The sequence below is a fragment of the Salmo trutta genome, chromosome 28 (assembly GCF_901001165.1).
Source record: "Salmo trutta chromosome 28, fSalTru1.1, whole genome shotgun sequence".
Taxonomy (NCBI): Eukaryota; Metazoa; Chordata; class Actinopteri; order Salmoniformes; family Salmonidae; genus Salmo; species Salmo trutta.
The window spans coordinates 1308594-1331302 of record NC_042984.1 but is presented as its reverse complement, the minus strand read 5'-3'; the positions used below and the strand labels follow the sequence as shown (position 1 = coordinate 1331302).

At 46.8% G+C, this 22709-nt stretch overlaps 1 protein-coding gene across 3 annotated transcripts in view; it reads right to left on the bottom strand.

The window, feature by feature from the left end:
• etv7 (ETS variant transcription factor 7) overlaps positions 1 to 11752 on the bottom strand; it is a 16361-nt gene extending 4609 nt beyond the window's left edge. Inside the window, exons 1-4 of one of the 3 annotated variants that reach the window (XM_029718251.1) lie at positions 11370 to 11751; positions 10583 to 10733; positions 9157 to 9321; positions 5636 to 5833 (exon numbers count right to left, since the gene is read on the bottom strand). In XM_029718251.1, the coding sequence (XP_029574111.1) occupies positions 5636 to 5833; positions 9157 to 9321; positions 10583 to 10733; positions 11370 to 11408 (553 nt within the window). In that variant the 5' untranslated portion in view covers positions 11409 to 11751. Of the gene's footprint in view, positions 1 to 5635; positions 5834 to 9156; positions 9322 to 10582; positions 10737 to 11369 lie in introns of all 3 variants that reach the window. The other 2 variants (XM_029718250.1, XM_029718252.1) reach the window with 2 other exon arrangements.
• Between the last annotated feature and the right edge of the window lie 10957 nt (positions 11753 to 22709).

Genomic DNA, 22709 nt, shown 5'->3' with positions numbered 1-22709 from the left:
GTGTGTGTGTGTGTGTGTGTGTGTGTGTGTGTGTGTGTGTGTGTGTGTGTGTGTGTGTGTGTGTGTTACTAACTGACCAATCTGTGTGTGTTGTGCAGAGTGTGTGTACTAGATGGCTGCTGGACCACTGGGCAGAACAGCTACACCTCTATTGGACTAGGAGACTAGAGAGAGAGAGAGAGAGGGGAGACAGAGATGAGAGAGGGGGAGACAGAGAGGGGGGAGATGGGGAGACAGAAAGAAGAGAGGGGGGGAGACAGAGAGAAAGAAGAGTGGGGAGCGGGGAGGAAGAAGTGGGGGAGAGGGGGAGACAGAGAGGAGAGAGAGGGGGAGACAGAGAGGAGAGAGGGGGGAGACAGAGAGAAGAGAGGGGGGAGACAGAGAGGAGAGAGGAGGGAGTGGGGGAGACAGAGAGGAGAGAGGAGGGAGACAGAGGGGGGAGACAGAGAGGAGAGAGGAGGGAGTGGGGGAGACAGAGAGGAGAGAGGGTGGAGACAGAGAGGAGAGAGGAGGGAGTGGGGGAGACAGAGAGGAGAGAGAGGGGGAGACAGAGAGGAGAGAGGGGGGAGACAGAGAGGAGAGAGGGGGAGACAGAGAGGAGAGAGGAGGGAGTGGGGGAGACAGAGAGGAGAGAGGAGGGAGTGGGGGAGACAGAGAGGAGAGAGGAGGGATTGGGGGAGACAGAGAGGAGAGAGAGGGGGAGACAGAGAGGAGAGAGGGGGGAGACAGAGAGGAGAGAGGGTGGAGTGGGGGAGACGGAGAGGAGAGAGGGTGGAGACAGAGAGGAGAGAGGGGGGGACAGAGAGGAAGAAGAGGAGTGAGTGACAAAGAGCAAGGGAGGAGGGGAGAAGTTAGGAGAGAAAGTGAAAGAGCGTGAGATAAATCTCTTCTCAACAAAGGAGCAGTTTCTCCTGCTTCTAATCCGTGACTGTTACGGCAAGATAACTCTGTAAAGATGGTTTCATATTCAGCTAGACAATTACAGCGCATGGCGCCTTGATTTCTGCTAGTGGGCTTTCTTCCCTGTGTTGATTTCTGCTAGTGGGCTTTCTTCCCTGTGTGATTAGGTGGATGGGGACGAAGGGGACGGGACAGGGCTACAAACCTACAAACACACACAGACACACACACACACACACACACACACACACACACACACACACACACACACACACACACACACACACACACACACACACACACCCTACTGCCCTCACAGAAACCACCTACAGCTGATCTGTGTGTGAGTGTGTGTCTGTGTGAGTGTGTGGCTGTGTGAGTGTGTGTCTGTGTGCGTGTGTGTGTGTCTGTGTGAGTGTGTGTCTGTGTGCGTGTGTGTCTGTGTGCGTGTGTGTCTGTGTGCGTGTGTGGCTGTGTGAGTGTGTGGCTGTGTGTGTGTGTGTGTGTGTGTGTGTGTGTGTGTGTGTGTGTGTGTGTGTGTGTGTGTGTGTGTGTGTGTCTGTGTGCGTGTGTGGCTGTGTGAGTGTGTGTCTGTGTGCGTGTGTGGCTGTGTGTGTGTGTCTGTGTGTGTGTGTGTGTGTGTGTGTCTGTGTGAGTGTGTGTCTGTGTGAGTGTGTGTCTGTGTGCGTGTGTGTCTGTGTGCGTGTGTGGCTGTGTGAGTGTGTGGCTGTGTGTGTGTGTGTGTGTGTCTGTGTGAGTGTGTGTCTGTGTGAGTGTGTGTCTGTGTGCGTGTGTGTCTGTGTGCGTGTGTGGCTGTGTGAGTGTGTGGCTGTGTGTGTGTGTGTTTGTGTGTGTGAGTGTGTGTCTGTGTGCTTGTGTGTCTGTGTGAGTGTGTGGCTGTGTGTGTGTGTGTGTGTGTCTGTGTGAGTGTGTGTCTGTGTGAGTGTGTGTCTGTGTGAGTGTGTGTCTGTGTGAGTGTGTGTCTGTGTGCGTGTGTGTCTGTGTGCGTGTGTGTCTGTGTGAGTGTGTGTCTGTGTGTCTGTGTGAGTGTGTGTCTGTGTGTGTGTGTGTGTGTGTGTGTGTGTGTGTGTGTGTGTGTGTGTGTGTGTGTGTGTGTGTGTGTGTGTGTGTGTGTGTGTGTGTGTGTGTGCTGCATAGGGCACCAGGAAGTGTACGAGCCATAAACACTAAGAACAATAAAATGATGGGAAAACAGTGTTAGATGGAAGAGTCTCTCTGTCGCTGTCTCTCTCTCTCTCTGTCTCCCTCTCTCTCTGCGTCTCTGTCTCTCTCTCTCTGTGTCTCCCTCTCTCTCTCTGTGTCTCCCTCTCTCTCTCTGTGTCTCTGTCTCTCTCTCTCTGTCTCCCTCTCTCTTTGTGTCTCTGTCTTTCTCTGTGTCTCTGTCTCTCTCTCTCTCTCTGTGTGTCTCTGTCTCTCTCTTTCTGTGTCTCTGTCTCTTTCTGTGTCTCTGTCTCTCTCTTTCTGTGTCTCTGTCTCTCTCTCTTTCTGCGTCTCTGTCTCTCTCTTTCTGTGTCTCTCTCTCTCTCTCTTTGTGTCTCTGTCTTTCTCTGTGTCTCTGTCTCTCTCTCTCTGTGTCTCTGTCTCTCTCTTTCTGTCTCTGTCTCTCTCTTTCTGTGTCTCTGTCTCTCTCTTTCTGTGTCTCTGTCTCTCTCTTTCTGTGTCTGTCTCTCTCTCTCTCTGTGTCTCTGTCTCTCTCTCTTTCTGTGTCTCCGTCTCTCTCTCTCTCTCTCTGTGTCTCTGTCTCAACTGTGTCTCTCTCTCTCTCTCTCTCTCTCTCTCTGTCTCAACCCCCTGGTGGAGTGGTTCCTGAAAGGTGTACATCGTCTCAGACCGGTCTCTAAACCTATTGCGCCCACATGGAACTTGGCACTGCTTTTGGAGGCGCAGTGTTTTACCCCCCTTTGAACCTCTGGAGTCAATGGATCTGAAGATCCTCTCCGACAAAACCTCCCTGCTCTTGGCTTTGGCCTCGGCTAAACGTGTTAGTCACACATATAAGGATACCCCCCACACATATAAGGATACCCCCCCCACACACACACACATGCACAGTTCGCCCCGGGGCGACTCTAAGGTGACGTTCGCCCTGAAAGTCATGACTATGTCCTACAGGTCTATGTCCTACAGGTCTATGTCCCATGACTATGTCCTACAGGTCTATTTCCCATGACTATGTCCTACAGGTCTATGTCCTACAGGTCTATGTCCTACAGGTCTATGTCCTACAGGTTTATTTCCCATGACTATGTCCTACAGGTCTATGTCCTACAGGTCTATGTCCTACAGGTCTGTCTCCCATGACTATGTCCTACAGGTCTATTTCCCATGACTATGTCCTACAGGTCCATGTCCTACAGGTCTATGTCCTACAGGTCTGTCTCCCATGACTATGTCCTACAGGTCTATTTCCCAGGACTATGTCCTACAGGTCTGTCTCCCATGACGATGTTCTACAGGTCTATTTCCCATGACGATGTCCTACAGGTCTATTTCCCATGACTATGTCCTACAGGTCTGTCTCCCCATGACTATGTCCTACAGGTTTATGTCCCATGACTATGTCCTACAGGTTTATGTACCATGACTATGTCCTACAGGTCTGTCTCCCATGACTATGTCCTACAGGTCTGTCTCCCATGACTATGTCCTACAGGTCTGTCTCCCTTTTCACCGCCTCCTTTTGCTTCTGAAGAGCAGCAGAGGTCACATGCCCTGTATGCGCTGGGAGCTTTACGCACATACATTGAACGGAACTGGGATTACTGGTTTTGTGAGCTGCTTTCTGCCTGTTTCGCTAATCCAGCTCACGGCAGGATGCTCACTAAACAGCATCTGTACCCCACTACACCAGGGTTACCTAGGGGTGTACGTACCCCACTACACCAGGGTTACCTAGGGGTCTACGTACCCCACTACACCAGGGTTACCTAGGGGTCTACGTACCCCACTACACCAGGGTTACCTAGGGGTGTACGTACCCCACTCCACCAGGGTTACCTAGGGGTCTACGTACCCCACTACACCAGGGTTACCTAGGGGTGTACGTACCCCACTACACCAGGGTTACCTAGGGGTCTATGTACCCCACTACACCAGGGTTACCTAGGGGTGTACGTACCCCACTACACCAGGGTTACCTAGGGGTCTACGTACCCCACTACACCAGGGTTACCTAGGGGTCTACGTACCCCACTACACCAGGGTTACCTAGGGGTGTACGTACCCCACTACACCAGGGTTACCTAGGGGTGTACGTACCCCTCTCCACCAGGGTTACCTAGGGGTGTACGTACCCCACTACACCAGGGTTACCTAGGGGTGTACGTACCCCACTACACCAGGGTTACCTAGGGGTCTACGTACCCCACTCCACCAGGGTTACCTAGGGGTCTATGTACCCCACTCCACCAGGGTTACCTAGGGGTCTACGTACCCCACTACACCAGGGTTACCTAGGGGTCTACGTACCCCACTCCACCAGGGTTACCTAGGGGTCTACGTACCCCACTACACCAGGGTTACCTAGGGGTCTACGTACCCCACTACACCAGGGTTACCTAGGGGTGTACGTACCACTCTCCACCAGGGTTACCTAGGGGTGTATGTACCCCACTACACCAGGGTTACCTAGGGGTGTACGTACCCCTCTCCACCAGGGTTACCTAGGGGTGTACCAAGCGGTGGTGATTGGACAGGGGAGGGTCTACTACATCTGGGGGGGTCAGGTCTGGGGGGCTCAGGTCTGGGGGGGTCTACTACATCTGGGGGGTCAGGTCTGGGGGGTCTATTACATCTGGGGGGGTCAGGTCTGGGGGGGTCTACTACATCTGGGGGGGTCAGGTCTGGGGGGGTCAGGTCTGGGGGGGGTCAGGTCTGGGGGGGTCAGGTCTGCGGGGGTCAGGTCTGGGGGGGGTCAGGTCTGGGGGGGTCAGGTCTGGGGGGGTCAGGTCTGGGGGGGTCAGGTCTGGGGGGGTCTACTATTGGCCGTTTCATTTAGTATCTGTTGGTGTTGTCTTGGGGCGTGAGTATATTTCCCCCTCGTATGTTGTACCGAAGTTGACTGACTGAAAAATAAACATAAAGTTGTGAGTATAACTACTGTTCCCTGAAGGAGGGGAACGAGGCAGACCGCCATTCCTGGGCTTGGTGAAGAGCGGTATTAAATTGAAGGAATAAATTAAAGCCTCACACTTATCACCTGTGGAAGGCGAGGGCTTCCAGCGAGCCGCGGATTTCATTGGCCTTGTCAGGCATGACACTAGATCCTTCAGTAGAAGTGGCGAGAGTGTGACTACCCATAGTGTGTTGTACCTCGATTCCCCCCTTCAGGGAACAGTAGTTATAGTCATAACGTGTGGATTTAATAATATGTTGTACCTCGTTTCCCTCCTTCAGGGAACAGTAGTTATAGCCATAACGTGTGGATTTAATAATATGTTGTACCTCGTTTCCCTCCTTCAGGGAACAGTAGTTATAGTCATAACGTGTGGATTTAATAATATGTTGTACCTCGTTTCCCTCCTTCAGGGAACAGTAGTTATAGTCATAACGTGTGGATTTAATAATATGTTGTACCTCGTTTCCCTCCTTCAGGGAACAGTAGTTATAGCCATAACGTTTCGTTTTAAGGGATACATCCCTCCTTCGCCCTGAAAAGCAGATGTGGGGATTCCACTCAGGCTAGTTTGGTTAGAACATAACCTGATACACTCACTTGTTGATCCATTGGCTCCTATGGGTCGGGGACCCCGGCTTCCATTGGTTTGGGCTGGCTGGGTGTATTTAGTAGGGGGGAGATTGGTGAGACTGAGAGGGGGCTTGGTGAGGGTCAGGATGGGTGGAGTTGTGTGGCTCGTGGAGACCTCTCTTCTTTGCTGCTTCACACACTGTAGGAGCTCGTACAGTACATCACCTAGGAAACAGAGAGAGAGGAGCTTGTACAGTACATCACCTGGAAACGGAGAGAGAGGAGCTCGTACAGTACATCACCTGGGAAACAGAGAGAGAGGAGCTCGTACAGTACATCACCTGGAAACAGAGAGAGAGGAGCTCGTACAGTACATCACCTAGGAAACAGAGAGAGAGGAGCTCGTACAGTACATCACCTAGGAAACAGAGAGAGAGGAGCTCGTACAGTACATCACCTGGAAACAGAGAGAGAGGAGCTCGTACAGTACATCACCTAGGAAACAGAGAGAGAGGAGCTCGTACAGTACATCACCTGGAAACAGAAGAGAGGAGCTCATACAGTACATCACCTAGGAAACAGAGAGAGAGGAGCTCGTACAGTACATCACCTGGAAACAGAGAGAGAGGAGCTCGTACAGTACATTACCTAGGAAACAGAGAGAGAGGAGCTCGTACAGTACATCACCTGGAAACAGAGAGAGAGGAGCTCGTACAGTACATCACCTAGGAAACAGAGAGAGGAGCTCGTACAGTACATCACCTAGGAAACAGAGAGAGAGGAGCTCGTACAGTACATCACCTAGGAAACAGAGAGAGATGAGCTCGTACAGTACATCACCTAGGAAACAGAGAGAGAGGAGCTCGTACAGTACATCACCTGGAAACGGAGAGAGAGGAGCTCGTACAGTACATCACCTGGAAACGGAGAGAGAGGAGCTCGTACAGTACATCACCTAGGAAACCGAGAGAGGAGCTCGTACAGTACATCACCTGGAAACAGAGAGAGAGGAGCTCGTACAGTACATCACCTAGGAAACAGAGAGAGAGGAGCTCGTACAGTACATCACCTAGGAAACAGAGAGAGAGGAGCTCGTACAGTACATCACCTGGAAACAGAAAGAGAGGAGCTCGTACAGTACATCACCTAGGAAACAGAGAGAGAGGAGCTCGTACAGTACATCACCTAGGAAACAGAGAGAGAGGAGCTCGTACAGTACATCACCTGGAAACAGAGAGAGAGGAGCTCGTAAAGTACATCACCTGGAAACAGAGAGAGAGGAGCTCGTACAGTACATCACCTAGGAAACAGAGAGAGAGGAGCTCGTACAGTACATCACCTAGGAAACAGAGAGAGAGGAGCTCGTACAGTACATCACCTGGAAACAGAGAGAGAGGAGCTCGTACACTATATCACCTAGGAAACAGAGAGAGGAGCTCGTACAGTACATCACCTAGGAAACAGAGAGAGAGGAGCTCGTACAGTACATCACCTGGAAACAGAGAGAGAGGAGCTCGTACAGTACATCACCTGGAAACAGAGAGAGAGGAGCTCATACAGTACATCACCTAGGAAACAGAGAGAGAGAAGCTCGTACAGTACATCACCTGGAAACGGAGAGAGAGGAGCTCGTACAGTACATCACCTGGAAACAGAGGAGAGGAGCTCGTACAGTACATCACCTGGAAACAGAGAGAGAGGAGCTCGTACAGTACATCACCTGGAAACAGAGAGAGAAAGGAGCTCGTACAGTACATCACCTAGGAAACGGAGAGAGAGGAGCTCGTACAGTACATCACCTGGAAACAGAGAGAGAGGAGCTCGTACAGTACATCACCTGGAAACGGAGAGAGAGGAGCTCGTACAGTACATCACCTAGGAAACAGAGAGAGAGGAGCTCGTACAGTACATCACCTGGAAACAGAGAGAGAGGAGCTCGTACAGTACATCACCTGGAAACGGAGAGAGAGAGGAGCTCGTACAGTACATCACCTAGGAAACAGAGAGAGAGGAGCTCGTACAGTACATCACCTAGGAAACAGAGAGAGAGGAGCTCGTACAGTACATCACCTGGAAACAGAGAGAGAGGAGCTTGTACAGTACATCACCTGGAAACGGAGAGAGAGGAGCTCGTACAGTACATCACCTAGGAAACAGAGAGAGATGAGCTCGTACAGTACATCACCTAGGAAACAGAGAGAGAGGAGCTCGTACAGTACATCACCTGGAAACGGAGAGAGAGGAGCTCGTACAGTACATCACCTGGAAACGGAGAGAGAGGAGCTCGTACAGTACATCACCTAGGAAACCGAGAGAGGAGCTCGTACAGTACATCACCTGGAAACAGAGAGAGAGGAGCTCGTACAGTACATCACCTAGGAAACAGAGAGAGAGGAGCTCGTACAGTACATCACCTAGGAAACAGAGAGAGAGGAGCTCGTACAGTACATCACCTGGAAACAGAAAGAGAGGAGCTCGTACAGTACATCACCTAGGAAACAGAGAGAGAGGAGCTCGTACAGTACATCACCTAGGAAACAGAGAGAGAGGAGCTCGTACAGTACATCACCTGGAAACAGAGAGAGAGGAGCTCGTAAAGTACATCACCTGGAAACAGAGAGAGAGGAGCTCGTACAGTACATCACCTAGGAAACAGAGAGAGAGGAGCTCGTACAGTACATCACCTAGGAAACAGAGAGAGAGGAGCTCGTACAGTACATCACCTGGAAACAGAGAGAGAGGAGCTCGTACACTATATCACCTAGGAAACAGAGAGAGGAGCTCGTACAGTACATCACCTAGGAAACAGAGAGAGAGGAGCTCGTACAGTACATCACCTGGAAACAGAGAGAGAGGAGCTCGTACAGTACATCACCTGGAAACAGAGAGAGAGGAGCTCGTACAGTACATCACCTAGGAAACAGAGAGAGAGAAGCTCGTACAGTACATCACCTGGAAACGGAGAGAGAGGAGCTCGTACAGTACATCACCTGGAAACAGAGGAGAGGAGCTCGTACAGTACATCACCTGGAAACAGAGAGAGAGGAGCTCGTACAGTACATCACCTGGAAACGGAGAGAGAGGAGCTCGTACAGTACATCACCTAGGAAACGGAGAGAGAGGAGCTCGTACAGTACATCACCTGGAAACGGAGAGAGAGGAGCTCGTACAGTACATCACCTGGAAACGGAGAGAGAGGAGCTCGTACAGTACATCACCTAGGAAACAGAGAGAGAGGATATCGTACAGTACATCACCTGGAAACAGAGAGAGAGGAGCTCGTACAGTACATCACCTGGAAACGGAGAGAGAGGAGCTCGTACAGTACATCACCTAGGAAACAGAGAGAGAGGAGCTCGTACAGTACATCACCTAGGAAACAGAGAGAGAGGAGCTCGTACAGTACATCACCTGGAAACAGAGAGAGAGGAGCTTGTACAGTACATCACCTGGAAACGGAGAGAGAGGAGCTCGTACAGTACATCACCTAGGAAACAGAGAGGGAGGAGCCCCCCCCCCCCCCCCCCCCCCCCCCCCCAGTGGCGTACCTGAGTCAGGACAGCGGCGTCTGAAGTCTTCCTTGGTGAGGAGGCAGAGAGCTCTGCCGTTCATCTCAAACCGGCCTCTCTCAGTTCTGAGGAGAGAATATTCCCTCTGAGCCCAGTGCAGCCAGTGAACCACATCCTCCTTATCCCACAGAGACGGGTTTATACCTAAACACACACACACACACAAACACACAAACACACAAACACACACACCTTAGATGGGTTTATACCTACACACATCCTGGTTGGTCCCTGGATGGGAGACCAGATGTTGCTGGAAGTGGTGTTGGAGGGCCCGTAGGAGGCACTCTTTCCTCTGGTCTAAAACAAATATCCCAATGCCCCAGGGCAGTGATTGGGGATATTGCCCTGTGTATGGTGCTGTCTTTCAGATGGGATGTTAAACGGGTGTCCTGACTCTCTGAGGTCACTAAAGATCCCATGGTGCTTATCATAAGACCCTGGTGTCCTGGCTAAATTCCAAATCTGGCCCCTCATACCATCACGGCCACCTAATGTGTTCTCAGTAAACTTACCTGGTAAAAAATACCTACAGGCACACAAACTTACCTGGGGTGGCAGCTAGGTTAGAGGTTAGAGCGTTGGGCCAGTAACCAAAATGTTGCTGGATCGAATCACCGAGCTGACAAGGTAAAAATCTGTCGTTCTGCCCCTGAACAAGGCAGTTAACCCACTGTTCCCTGGTAGGCCATCATTGTAATTAAGAATTTGTTTTTAACTAACTTGCCTAGTTAAATAAAGGTAAAATCAAAAAAGACTCCTTATCCCACAGAGATGGGTTCATACCCCCACACACACTTATACATACATATATACATTTATAAATACATATACATACCTATATACATACATATATACATATACATGTATACATACATTTATATATACATACATATACAAATATACATATATGTATATACATACATACATATATATACATACATACATAGATACATGCATACATACATATGTGTATATATGTATGCATATACACACATACATACATATATATATACATATACACATATACACATACATATATATTCATACATATATACACACATACATATATATATACACACCTACATATATACATACATTCACATATATACATATATACATACACACATATATACATAAATATACATATATATACATACACACATACATACACACACACACATATACACACACATACATAGATATATATATATACATCTATATACATACACATATATATACACATACATGCATACATATATATATATATATATATATATATATATATACATACATACATACATACATACATACATACATACATACATACATACATACATACATACATACATACACGGAGCTGTTAGCCAACACGTGTGTATATATTTATGTGTGTTTGCCTCACGTAGTCTTCCAGGTAGATGCCACAGGTCGTCCTGTGAAGGGAGGATGACTGGAGGGAGAAGGGTAGAGCTGGGAGGAAGGAGAGATGGAGGGAACAGCACTCCTCTGCCAGGGGCTAGGGGAGTGAGAATATGACTGGGTTCTCCATGGTCCTGCTACACACACACACACACACACACACACACACACACACACACACACACACACCAACCACACACACACACACACACACACACCACACACACACACCACACACACACACACACACACACACACACACACACACACACACACACACACACACACACACACACACACACACACACACACACACACACCAACCACACACACACACCACACACACACACACACACACACACACACACACACACACACACACACACACACACACACACACACACCAACCACACACACACACACCACACACACGCACACACACACACACAAACACACAATTGTTTATATTATAATTTTAAGTAATATTTTTTCAAATACAACACAGTTAATCCCACAACTAATCTGTCTTCTTTGTCAGTGAATTAACTTCTATCTAGCGAGCATGAAACCAGACATGCAGAAGTAAATGCAAAAGTGAAAGTGTCTCTTTCTTAAACTGATCAATCATTCGCTGGGAGTAAAAACAACAGACAAAATGTGTTTAAACCAACATAATGCATCTCTCTCTATATATATTCCTATTAAACGGAAACATTACTTGTAGGACCTTGAACGCGTTTCCTATTCATGTCATCAGGGCTTCAGTTTACCTTGATCAGATCTGGCTGGGAACTGCCTCTGTCTTCCATCGTCCTCTACCTGTCTGTCCGGAAGTAGACTAGTAGAATAATTCTCTATAGATTCCTCAGCTCAGGTGATCGACAATCCGTCCGCTAATACGATAATTCTGTCTATAAGACTTCTATCGATTTAAGCTCAGAATAAATTATTATGGAATACAAACGTAGCAGCTGGACATAATTTTCACATTCAACCACGACTACTATGATGACATATGATCCTTGTTTCCGGGTATTTGATATCGAAAGGATCCATAGAGGTGTGTGTTTTAAAAACAAGTGCAGATATCACTTCCATGAACTCAAATCTGCAGGCGCGCTCACGCTATCTCGTTTATCTAAATTGAGTGCGTGTTGTTTTCTGGAGAGGCTATACGGACGCCTGGTGCCCAAATGTTATGACGAATGTCGGGCAGCGAGAGTTGAGTCGGAAGGAACATATATATTTTTGGGTTTATCTTCTATGCTCTTGTCAATTCTTGAACTCAATTATGTCTAAGTGTGTGTTTATATTTGATTCAATAAACAATACATTTAAAAAAAAAGTGGACAAACGGATTCGGTTTATTCAGTCGTCCTAATGAGCCCTCCCCAGCTTAACGCCGCATTACATTTGTTTTCAGTTTTGATATTGGTTTGATATTCGGAGTTTGCTCGTCAGTAGCTCTTCGATGGAAGGTCATAAGATGATTAGTGTCATATATCTAGAATCAAATTAAAATAGAGAGCAAGGTACAGCCTTTTCCCCCTCGGTTCGATTATGTTTTCAAAAAGTTTACTTTATGTTGTTTTCAGTAGGGGAATAATTGTGCACTCACGGCTAAGGGACCGTGATAAAAGTGCAATCAACCGAACCTGGTGTGTACAGAAAAAAATACATTTTTCTCTATATTAAATGATTTAGACAGGAGCGCCACTTTGGTTTTAGGAGTGGGTGGGACATAACCTGGCACGGGATCTGGAGTCCCAGCTAGCAATGAGGATTCGGCCCTGAAGCGGCCCTCTTCCAGGGCCCGGAACCGATTGAATCGGCCCGGAATTGGGTGTCGGACTCAGCCCGGAATCAAAATGAATGACTGCCCAGAATCGGCCCAAGTACATCGGGCCGTTTCCATCTACCGGAATTCAGCCGACTTTGCCAGGCATCTTAGCCAGAATCCCCCAAGAAATGGCCTGATGCATATTTAAATAAATGTATACAAAATTACCAGATTTAGTCATTTTAAATATTACTATTATACATTTTATACATACAAATTAAACCCATCCACAAAAAAAAACATTTTGTGTCAAAGGAAACACCATACTTGCTGACCGTGTCAGCGTCCATGCCCCTTGCCCTCCACAGCAGTCGCTACAACCTGATGGGACCAGGAAGTCACCAGGTATGATGACTTCCTGATGATGATGGCGCCTGAGGGGAGGGCTGCCATCTTATCGGCTCTTAACCAACTATTCTATTTTGTTAGTTTTTTCTCGTTGTTTGTAACTTGTACATAATGTTGCTGCTACCGTCTCTTATGAACGAAAAGAGCTTCTGGACATCAGAACTGGGATTACTCACCTCAAGTTGGACGAGGAGTTCTTCTTCAATGAGTCGGACGCGAGTGATATACTACGGACGCCCGACCAGACCCCCGTGATTCGCTGGAAAAGGAAACGTAGGTTTCGCAGAAAGAAATCGGGATGCCTTGAGGATCAGGCGACGAGTGGCTAATCTTCCCTTGCCTTCCGTTCTGCTAGCTAACGTTCAATCGCTAGAAAATAATTGGGACAAACTGAAAGCACATATATCCTACCATCTGGACATTAAAAACTTGTGTTTCACCGAGCCGTGGCTGAACGACGACATTAAGAACATACAGCTGGCAGGTTATACACTCTATCGGCAGAACAGAACAGCAGCCTCTGGAGAGACACAGGGTGGGGGCCTATGCATATTTGTAAACAATAGCTGGTGCACGATATCTAAGGGAGTCCCAAGGTTTTGCTCGCCTGAGGTAGAGTATTTCATGATAAGCTGTAGACCACACTATCTACCTAGAATGTTTTCATCTATATTTTTCGTAGCTGACTTATTAACCACCACAGACCGAAGCTGGCACTAAAACCGCGCTCAATGAGCTGTATTCCGCCATAAGCAAACCGGAAAACGCTCATCCAGAGGCGGCGCTCCTAGTGTCCGGGGACTTTAATACAGGGAAACTTAAAACCTGTTGAGGACAGACGTTCCGCCAGCGGAACCCCTAGCCAACAGCCAATGGCATCGCACGGCGCGAAATACAAAACCAACAAAATACCACAATTCAATTTTCTCAAACAATCAACTATTTTACACCATTTTAAAGATAAGACTCTCGTTAATCTAACCACATTGTCCGATTTCAAAAAGGCTTTACAGCGAAAGCAAAACATTAGATTATGTCAGGAGAGTACCCAGCCAAAAAATAATCACACAGCCATTTTCAAAGCAAGCATATACAGTGGGGGAAAAAAGTATTTGATCCCCTGCTGATTTTGTACGTTTGCCCACTTACAAAGAAATGATCAGTCTATAATTTTAATAGTAGGTTTATTTCCCTCATTAAAATGCAAATCAATTTATAACATTTTTGACATGCGTTTTTCTGGATATTTTTGTTGTTATTCTGTCTCTCACTGTTCAAATAAACCTACCATTAAAATGATAGACTGATCCTTTCTTTGTCAGTGGGCAAATGTACAAAATCAGCAGGGTATCAAATACTTTTTTCCCCCACTGTATGTCACAAAAACCCAAACCACAGCTAAATGCAGCACTAACCTTTGATGATCTTCATCAGATGACACTCCTAGGACATTATGTTAAACAATACATGCATGTTTTGTTCAATCAAGTTCATATTTATATCAAAAAACAGCTTTTTACATTAGCATGTGATGTTCAGAACTAGCATACCCACCGAAAACCTCCGGTGAATTTACTAAATTACTCATGATAAACGTTGACAAAATACATAACAATTATTTTAACCTGTTGGGGCTAGGGGGCAGTATTTGCACGGCCGGATATAAAACGTACCCGATTTAAACTGGTTACTACTCTTGCCCAGAAACAAGAATATGCATATTAGTAGATTTGGATAGAAAACACTCTAAAGTTTCTAAAACCGTTTGAATGGTGTCTGTGAGTATAACAGAACTCATATGGCAGGCCAAAACCTGAGAAGATTCCATACAGGAAGTGCCCTGTCTGACAATTTGTTGTCCTTCAGTTGCATCCTTCAGACCATCTCTATCTGACGCTATTCATTAGTAAACACCCGACTGCTTCAGCTATCACTAGGGTCAAATGATATTAAACTACAGGAATCTGAGCAACTTAAAAAGGACTTTATATCACTGATTCATACTGTACTTAAATCAGGTAAACAATGCATTATTTCAGGTCCATTCCCGTCTCCATGCTCTACGGATAATAATTTCAGTTGTATACGCCAGCTACACATCTGGCTTAAAGGTTATTGTTGTTTAATAAGCATATAATATGTGGACAATTTTACAGCTTTCCTACATCTACCGAATGTATTTCTCCAGGATGGATTACACCTGAATAGGTATGGTACAAGCATTCTCTCCTCAAACCTGGCTCTCACTATAGCCTCATACAGGGCATGTCAGAACTGACAATATATAGCCATGGGGGTTTGTAATGGGTGCGTGTCGGTGGCAGGGATAACAGGCGCAGGAAAACGAACACGGTATAAACGGAGTTGTTTAATAAGTGCTCATTAAACTCCAAAAAACAAAATATACAATAAATAATATAAGTGGGTACAAAACCCATCACGCACCGACACGACTTGCACATAACATACAATAAAACAATGTGTGACAAGGACATGGAGGGGAAACAGAGGGTTAAATACACAACAAGTAATTGATGGGATTGGAACCAGCTGTGAAGGAAGACAAGACAAGACAAAACAAATGGAAAATGAACAATGGATCAGTGATGGCTAGAAGGTCGGTGACGTCGACCGCTGAACACCGCCCGAACAAGGAGAGGGACCGACTTCGACGGAAGTCGTGACAGGGTTGATACTCAGGATTGGTCGATTTCCCCATCAGACTATACTCACTGCTCCCCCCACAGCTTTAAATAGCTCTACAGGTGCTGCTAACATGGATGAAACTTTTAATGGACTTTATGTTATTGTTACACTACTGTCAAGGTACCCGTGTTGCCACTTCCTCGTACAGGCAGAGGGGTATTGTTAGAAGTAATCTCGTCTCCATCCAACTCAGGCCTGTCAGTAGCTACACCAGGAAGAGTCGCTCATCTGACATTACCTTGAATGCTCTATCTGATATGAGCTCTCGAAATAGTGGCCTTGGATTTATTCATTTGAATGCTAGAAGCTTGATCCAAAAGTTAGATTTGATTGAAATACTGGTCTCACACTCAAATGCTGACATACTGATTATCTCTGAATCCTGGCTCTGTGTCTCTGTTCCTGACTCAGATGTTCTGTTAGCTGGGTATAATGTCTACAGAGCAGACAGAGTGGCTAGAGGTGGATATCTGAATCCTGGCTCTGTGTCTCTGATGTTCTGTTAGCTGGGTATAATGTCTACAGAGCAGACAGAGTGGCTAGAGGTGGATATCTGAATCCTGGCTCTGTGTCTCAGATGTTCTGTTAGCTGGGTATAATGTCTACAGAGCAGACAGAGTGGATAAAGGTGGATATCTGAATCCTGTCTCTGTGTCTCTGATGTTCTGTTAGCTGGGTATAATGTCTACAGAGCAGACAGAGTGGCTAGAGGTGGATATCTGAATCCTGGCTCTGTGTCTCTGATGTTCTGTTAGCTGGGTATAATGTCTACAGAGTAGACAGAGTGGGTAGAGGTGGAGGTATTGCCATATATGTTAAATGCAACCTAGATGTCACTGTGTCCATTTCAACTTCTGTTCGGAAACAGTATGAATGTTTTGTTCTAAATGTGGTCCTTGGTCATAATGCACTATTAATGCTAGCGGGAGTTTATCGCCCACCCTCAGCTCTGGTATTTGCTCTATCGCCCACCCTCAGCTCTGGTATCTGGTCTATAGCCCACCCTCAGCTCTGGTATCTGCTCTATCGCCCACCCTCAGCTCTGGTATCTGCTCTATCTCCCACCCTCAGCTCCGGTATCTGCTCTATCTCCCACCCTCAGCTCCGGTATCTGCTCTATCGCCCACCCTCAGCTCTGGTATCTGCTCTATCTCCCACCCTCAGCTCTGGTATCTGCTCTATCTCCCACCCTCAGCTCCGGTATCTGCTCTATCGCCCACCCTCAGCTCTGGTATCTGCTCTATCTCCCACCCTCAGCTCTGGTATCTGCTCTATCGCCCACCCTCAGCTCTGGTATCTGCTCTATCGCCCACCCTCAGCTCTGGTATCTGCTCTATCGCCCACCCTCAGCTCTGGTATCTGCTCTATCGCCCACCCTCAGCTCTGGTATCTGCTCTATCGCCCCCCCCTCAGCTCTGGTATCTGCTCTATCGCCCACCCTCAGCTCTGGTATCTGCTCTATCGCCCACCCTCAGCTCTGGTATCTGCTCTATCGCCCACCCTCAGCTCTGGTATCTGCTCTATCGCCCACCCTCAGCTCTGGTATCTGGTCTATCGCCCACACTCAGCTCTGGTATCTGGTCTATAGACCACCCTCAGCTCTGGTATCTGCTCTATAGCCCACTCTCAGCTCCGGTATCTGCTCTATCGCCCACCCTCAGCTAAAAATAAATAAAATAAAATAAAAATAATAAAAAAGGCAAAATCTAGGTATTTTCTTGATGCTATGACACAGTCTGCTGGTGATCCCTCTAAAATCTGGAAAACTGTCAACTCACTTAAATCAAATCAAATCAAATTTATTTATATAGCCCTTCGTACATCAGCTGAAATCTCAAAGTGCTGTACAGAAACCCAGCCTAAAACCCCAAACAGCAAGCAATGCATGTGAAAGAAGCACGGTGGCTGGGAAAAACTCCCTAGGAAAAACTCCTGAGAAAGGCCAAAAACCTAGGAAGAAACCTAGAGAGGAACCAGGCTATGAGGGGTGGCCAGTCCTCTTCTGGCTGTGCCGGGTGGATATTATAACAGAACATGGTAAAGATGTTAAAATGTTCGTAAATGACCAGCATGGTCAAATAATAATAATCATAGTAATTGTCGAGGGTGCAACAAGCACGTCCGGTGAACAGGTCAGGGTTCCGTAGCCGCAGGCAGAACAGTTGAAACTGGAGCAGCAGCATGGCCAGGTGGACTGGGGACAGCAAGGAGTCATCATGCCAGGTAGTCCTGAGGCATGGTCCTAGGGCTCAGGTCCTCCGAGAGAAAGAAAGAAAGAGAGAAAGAGAATTAGAGAGAGCATATTTACATTCACACAGGACACCGGATAAGACAAGAATACTCCAGATGTAACAGACTGACCCTAGCCCCCCGACACATAAACTACTGCAGCATAAATACTGGAGGCTGAGACAGGAGGGATCAGAAGACACTGTGGCCCCATCCGATGATACCCCCGGACAGGGCCAAACAGGCAGGATATAACCCCACCCACTTTGCCAAAGCACAGCCCCCACACCACTAGAGGGATATCTACAACCACCAACTTACCGTCCGAAGACAAGGCCGAGTATAGCCCACAAAGATGTCCGCCACGGCACAACCCAAGGGGGGGCGCCAACCCAGACAGGAAGACCACGTCAGTGGCTCAACCTACTCAAGTGACGCACCCCTCCCATGGACGGCATGGAAGAACACCAGTAAGTCAGTGACTCAGCCCCTGTAAAAGGGTTAGAGGCAGAGAATCCCAGTGGGAAGAGGGGAACCGACAAGGCAGAGACAGCAAGGGCGGTTCGTTGCTCCAGCCTTTCCGTTCACCTTCACACTCCTGGGCCAGACTATACTTAATCATAGGATCTACTGAAGATATAAGTCTTCAGTAAAGACTTAAAGGTTGAGACTGAGTCTGCGTCTCTCACATGGGTAGGCAGACCATTCCATAAAAATGGAGCTCTATAGGAGAAAGCCCTACCTCCAGCCGTTTGCTTAGAAATTCTAGGGACAATTAGGAGGCCTGCGTCTTGTGACCGTAGCGTACGTGTAGGTATGTACGGCAGGACCAAATCGGAAAGATAGGTAGGAGCAAGCCCATGTAATGCTTTGTAGGTTAGCAGTAAAACCTTGAAATCAGCCCTTGCCTTAACAGGAAGCCAGTGTAGGGAGGCTAGCACTGGAGTAATATGATCAAATTTTTTGGTTCTAGTCAGGATTCTAGCAGCCGTATTTAGCACTAACTGAAGTTTGTTTAGTGCTTTATCCGGGTAGCCGGAAAGTAGAGCATTGCAGTAGTCGAGCCTAGAAGTAACAAAAGCATGGATTAATTTTTCTGCGTCATTTTTGGACAGAAAGTTTCTGATTTTTGCAATGTTACGTAGATGGAAAAAAGCTGTCCTTGAAGCAGTCTTGATATGTTCTTCAAAGGAGAGATCAGGGTCCAGAGTAACGCCGAGGTCCTTCACAGTTTTATTTGAGACGACTGTACAACCATCCAGATTAATTGTCAGATTCAACAGAAGATCTCTTTGTTTCTTGGGACCTAGGACAAGCATCTCTGTTTTGTCCGAGTTTAAAAGTAGAAAATGTGCAGCCATCCACTTCCTCATGTCTGAAACACAGGCTTCTAGCGAGGGCAATTTTGGGGCTTCACCATGTTTCATTGAAATGTACAGCTGTGTGTCGTCCGCATAGCAGTGAAATTTAACATTATGTTTTCGAATGACATCCCCAAGAGGTAAAATATATAGTGAAAACAATAGTGGTCCTAGAACGGAACCTTGAGGAACACCGAAATTTACAATTGATTTGTCAGAGGACGAACCATTCACAGAGACAAACTGATATCTTTCCGACAGATAAGATCTAAACCAGGCCAGAACTTGTCCATGTAGACCAATTTGGGTTTCCAATCTCTCCAAAAGAATGTGGTGATCGATGGTATCAAAAGCGGCACTAAGATCTAGGAGCATGAGGACAGATGCAGAGCCTCGGTCTGACGTCATTAAAAGGTCATTTACCACCTTCACAAGTGCAGTCTCAGTGCTATGATGGGGTCTAAAACCAGACTGAAGCGTTTCGTATACATTGTTTGTCTTCAGGAAGGCAGTGAGTTGCTGCGCAACAACTTTTTCTAAAATTTTTGAGAGGAATGGAAGATTCGATATAGGCCGATAGTTTTTTATAATTTCTGGGTCAAGATTCGGCTTTTTCAAGAGAGGCTTTATTACTGCCACTTTTAGTGAGCTTGGTACACATCCGGTGGATAGAGAGCCGTTTATCATGTTCAACATAGGAGGGCCAAGCACAGGAAGCAGCTCTTTCAGTAGTTTAGTTGGAATAGGGTCCAGTATGCAGCTTGAGGGTTTGGAGGCCATGATTATTTTCATCATTATGTCAAGAGATATAGTACTAAAACACTTTAGTATCTCCCTTGATCCTAGGTCCTGGCAGAGTTGTGCAGACTCTGGACAATGAAGCCCTGGAGGAATACCCAGATTTAAAGAGGAGTCCGTAATTTGCTTTCTAATGATCATGATCTTTTCCTCAAAGAAGTTCATAAATTTATTACTGCTGAAGTGAAAGCCATCCTCCATTTGCGAATGCTGCTTTTTAGTTAGCTTTGCGACAGTGTCAAAAAGAAATTTCGGATTGTTCTTATTTTCCTCAATTAAGTTGGAAAAATAGGATGATCGTGCAGCAGTGAGGGCTCTTCGATACTGCGCGGTACTGTCTTTCCAAGCTAGTCGGAAGACTTCCAGTTTAGTGTGGCGCCATTTCCGTTCCAATTTTCTGGAAGCTTGCTTCAGAGCTCGTGTATTTTCTGTATACCAGGGAGCTAGTTTCTTATGACAGATGTTTTTAATTTTTAGGGGTGCAACTGCATCTAGGGTATTGCGCAAGGTTGAATTGAGTTCCTCGGTTAGGTGGGTAACTGATTCTTGTCCTCTGACGTCCTTGGGTAGGCAGAGGGAGTCTGGAAGGGCATCAAGGAATCTTTGGGTTGTCTGAGAATTTATAGCACGACTTTTAATCTTCCTTGGTTGGGGTCTGAGCAGATTATTTGTTGCAATTGTAAACGCAATAAAATGGTGGTCCGATAATCCAGGATTATGAGGAAAAACATTAAGATCCACAACATTTATTCCATGGGACAAAACTAGGTCCAGAGTATGACTGTGGCAGTGAGTAGGTCCAGAGACATGTTGGACAAAACCCACTGAGTCGATGATGGCTCCGAAAGCCTTTTGGAGTGGGTCTGTGGACTTTTCCATGTGAATGTTAAAGTCACCAAAAATTAGAATATTATCTGCTATGACTACAAGATCCGATAGGAATTCAGGGAACTCAGTAAGGAACACTGCATATGGCCCAGGAGGCCTGTAAACAGTAGCTATAAAAAGTGATTGAGTAGGCTGCATAGATTTCATGACTAGAAGCTCAAAAGACGAAAACGTCATTGTTTTTTTTTTTTGTAAATTGAAATTTGCTATCGTAAATGTTAGCAACACCTCCGCCTTTGCCGGATGCACGGGGGGTTTGGTCACTAGTGTAACCAGGGGGTGAGGCCTCATTTAAGACAGTAAATTCATCAGGCTTAAGCCATGTTTCAGTCAGGCCAATCACATCAAGATTATGATCAGTGATTAGTTCATTGACTATAACTGCCTTGGAAGTGAGGGATCTAACATTAAGTAACCCAATTTTGAGATGTGAAGTATCACAATCTCTTTCAATAATGGCAGGAATGGAGGAGGTCTTTATACTAGTAAGATTACTGAAGCGAACACCGCCATTTTTAATTTTGCCCAACCAAGATCGAGGCACAGACACGGTCTCAATGGGGAAAGCTGAGCTGACTACGCTAACTGTGCTAGTGGCAGACTCCACTAAGCTGGCAGGCTGGCTAACAGCCTGTTGCCTGGCCTGCACCCTATTTCATTGTGGAGCTAGAGGAGTTAGAGCCCTGTCTATGTTCGTAGATAAGATGAGAGCACCCCTCCAGCTAGGATGGAGTCCGTCACTCCTCAGCAGGCCAGGCTTGGTCCTGTTTGTGGGTGAATCCCAGAAAGAGGGCCAGTTATCTACAAATTCTATCTTTTGGGAGGGGCAGAAAACAGTTTTCATCCAGCGATTGAGTTGTGAGACTCTGCTGTAGAGCTCATCACTCCCCCTAACTGGGAGGGGGCCAGAGACAATTAATCGATGCCGACACATCTTTCTAGCTGATTTACATGCTGAAGCTATGTTGCGCTTGGTGACCTCTGACTGTTTCATCCTAACATCGTTGGTGCCGACGTGGATAACAATATCTCTATACTCTCTACACTCGCCAGTTTTAGCTTTAGCCAGCACCGTCTTTAGATTAGCCTTAACGTCGGTAGCCCTGCCCCCTGGTAAACAGTGTATGATCGCTGGATGATTAGTTTTAAGTCTAATACTGCGGGTAATGGAGTCGCCAATGACTAGGGTTTTCAATTTGTCAGAGCTAATGGTGGGAGCCGTCGGCGTCTCAGACCCCACAACGGGAGGAGCAGAGACCAGAGAAGTCTCGGCCTCCGACTCCGACTCGCTTAATGGGGAGAACCGGTTGAAAGTTTCTGTCGGCTGAATAAGCGACACCGGTTGAGCATTCCTACAGCGTTTCCCTCCAGAAGCCATGAGAAAGATGTCCGGCTGCGTGGACCGTGCGAGGGGGTTTATACTAACGTTACTATCTGTACTTGCTGGTGGCACAGACGCTGTTTCATCCTTTCCTACACTGAAATGACCCTTGCCTAACGATTGCGTCTGAAGCTGGGCTTGCAGCACAGCTATCCTTGCCGTAAGGCGATCGTTCTCCTGTATATTATGAGTACAACGACTGCAATTAGAAGGCATCATGTTAATGTTACTTAGCTTCGGCTGTTTGAAGTCCTGACGAACCATGTCCAGATAAAACCTCCGGGGTAGGAAAGTTGAAGGAAAAAAAAAAAAAAGTTGAGTGAGGGAAAAAGTAAAAATATACGGTAATGAAAAAGTAAAAACCGTCAGGTAGCAAAGTAAAAACGGCAACAAAAACGCACAGCAGCGTAAACAAGTCTGCAAGTTGTGACCGGAAGCAGCTCTGATTGGAGGGCAACCAGGAAACTCCTTGACTTCCCTGCCGATGCAAATTACATCGGAATCTGGGATCATCAGTGACCGAACTGAAATTTGTGATGTTTTTAATAAGCCTTTTATT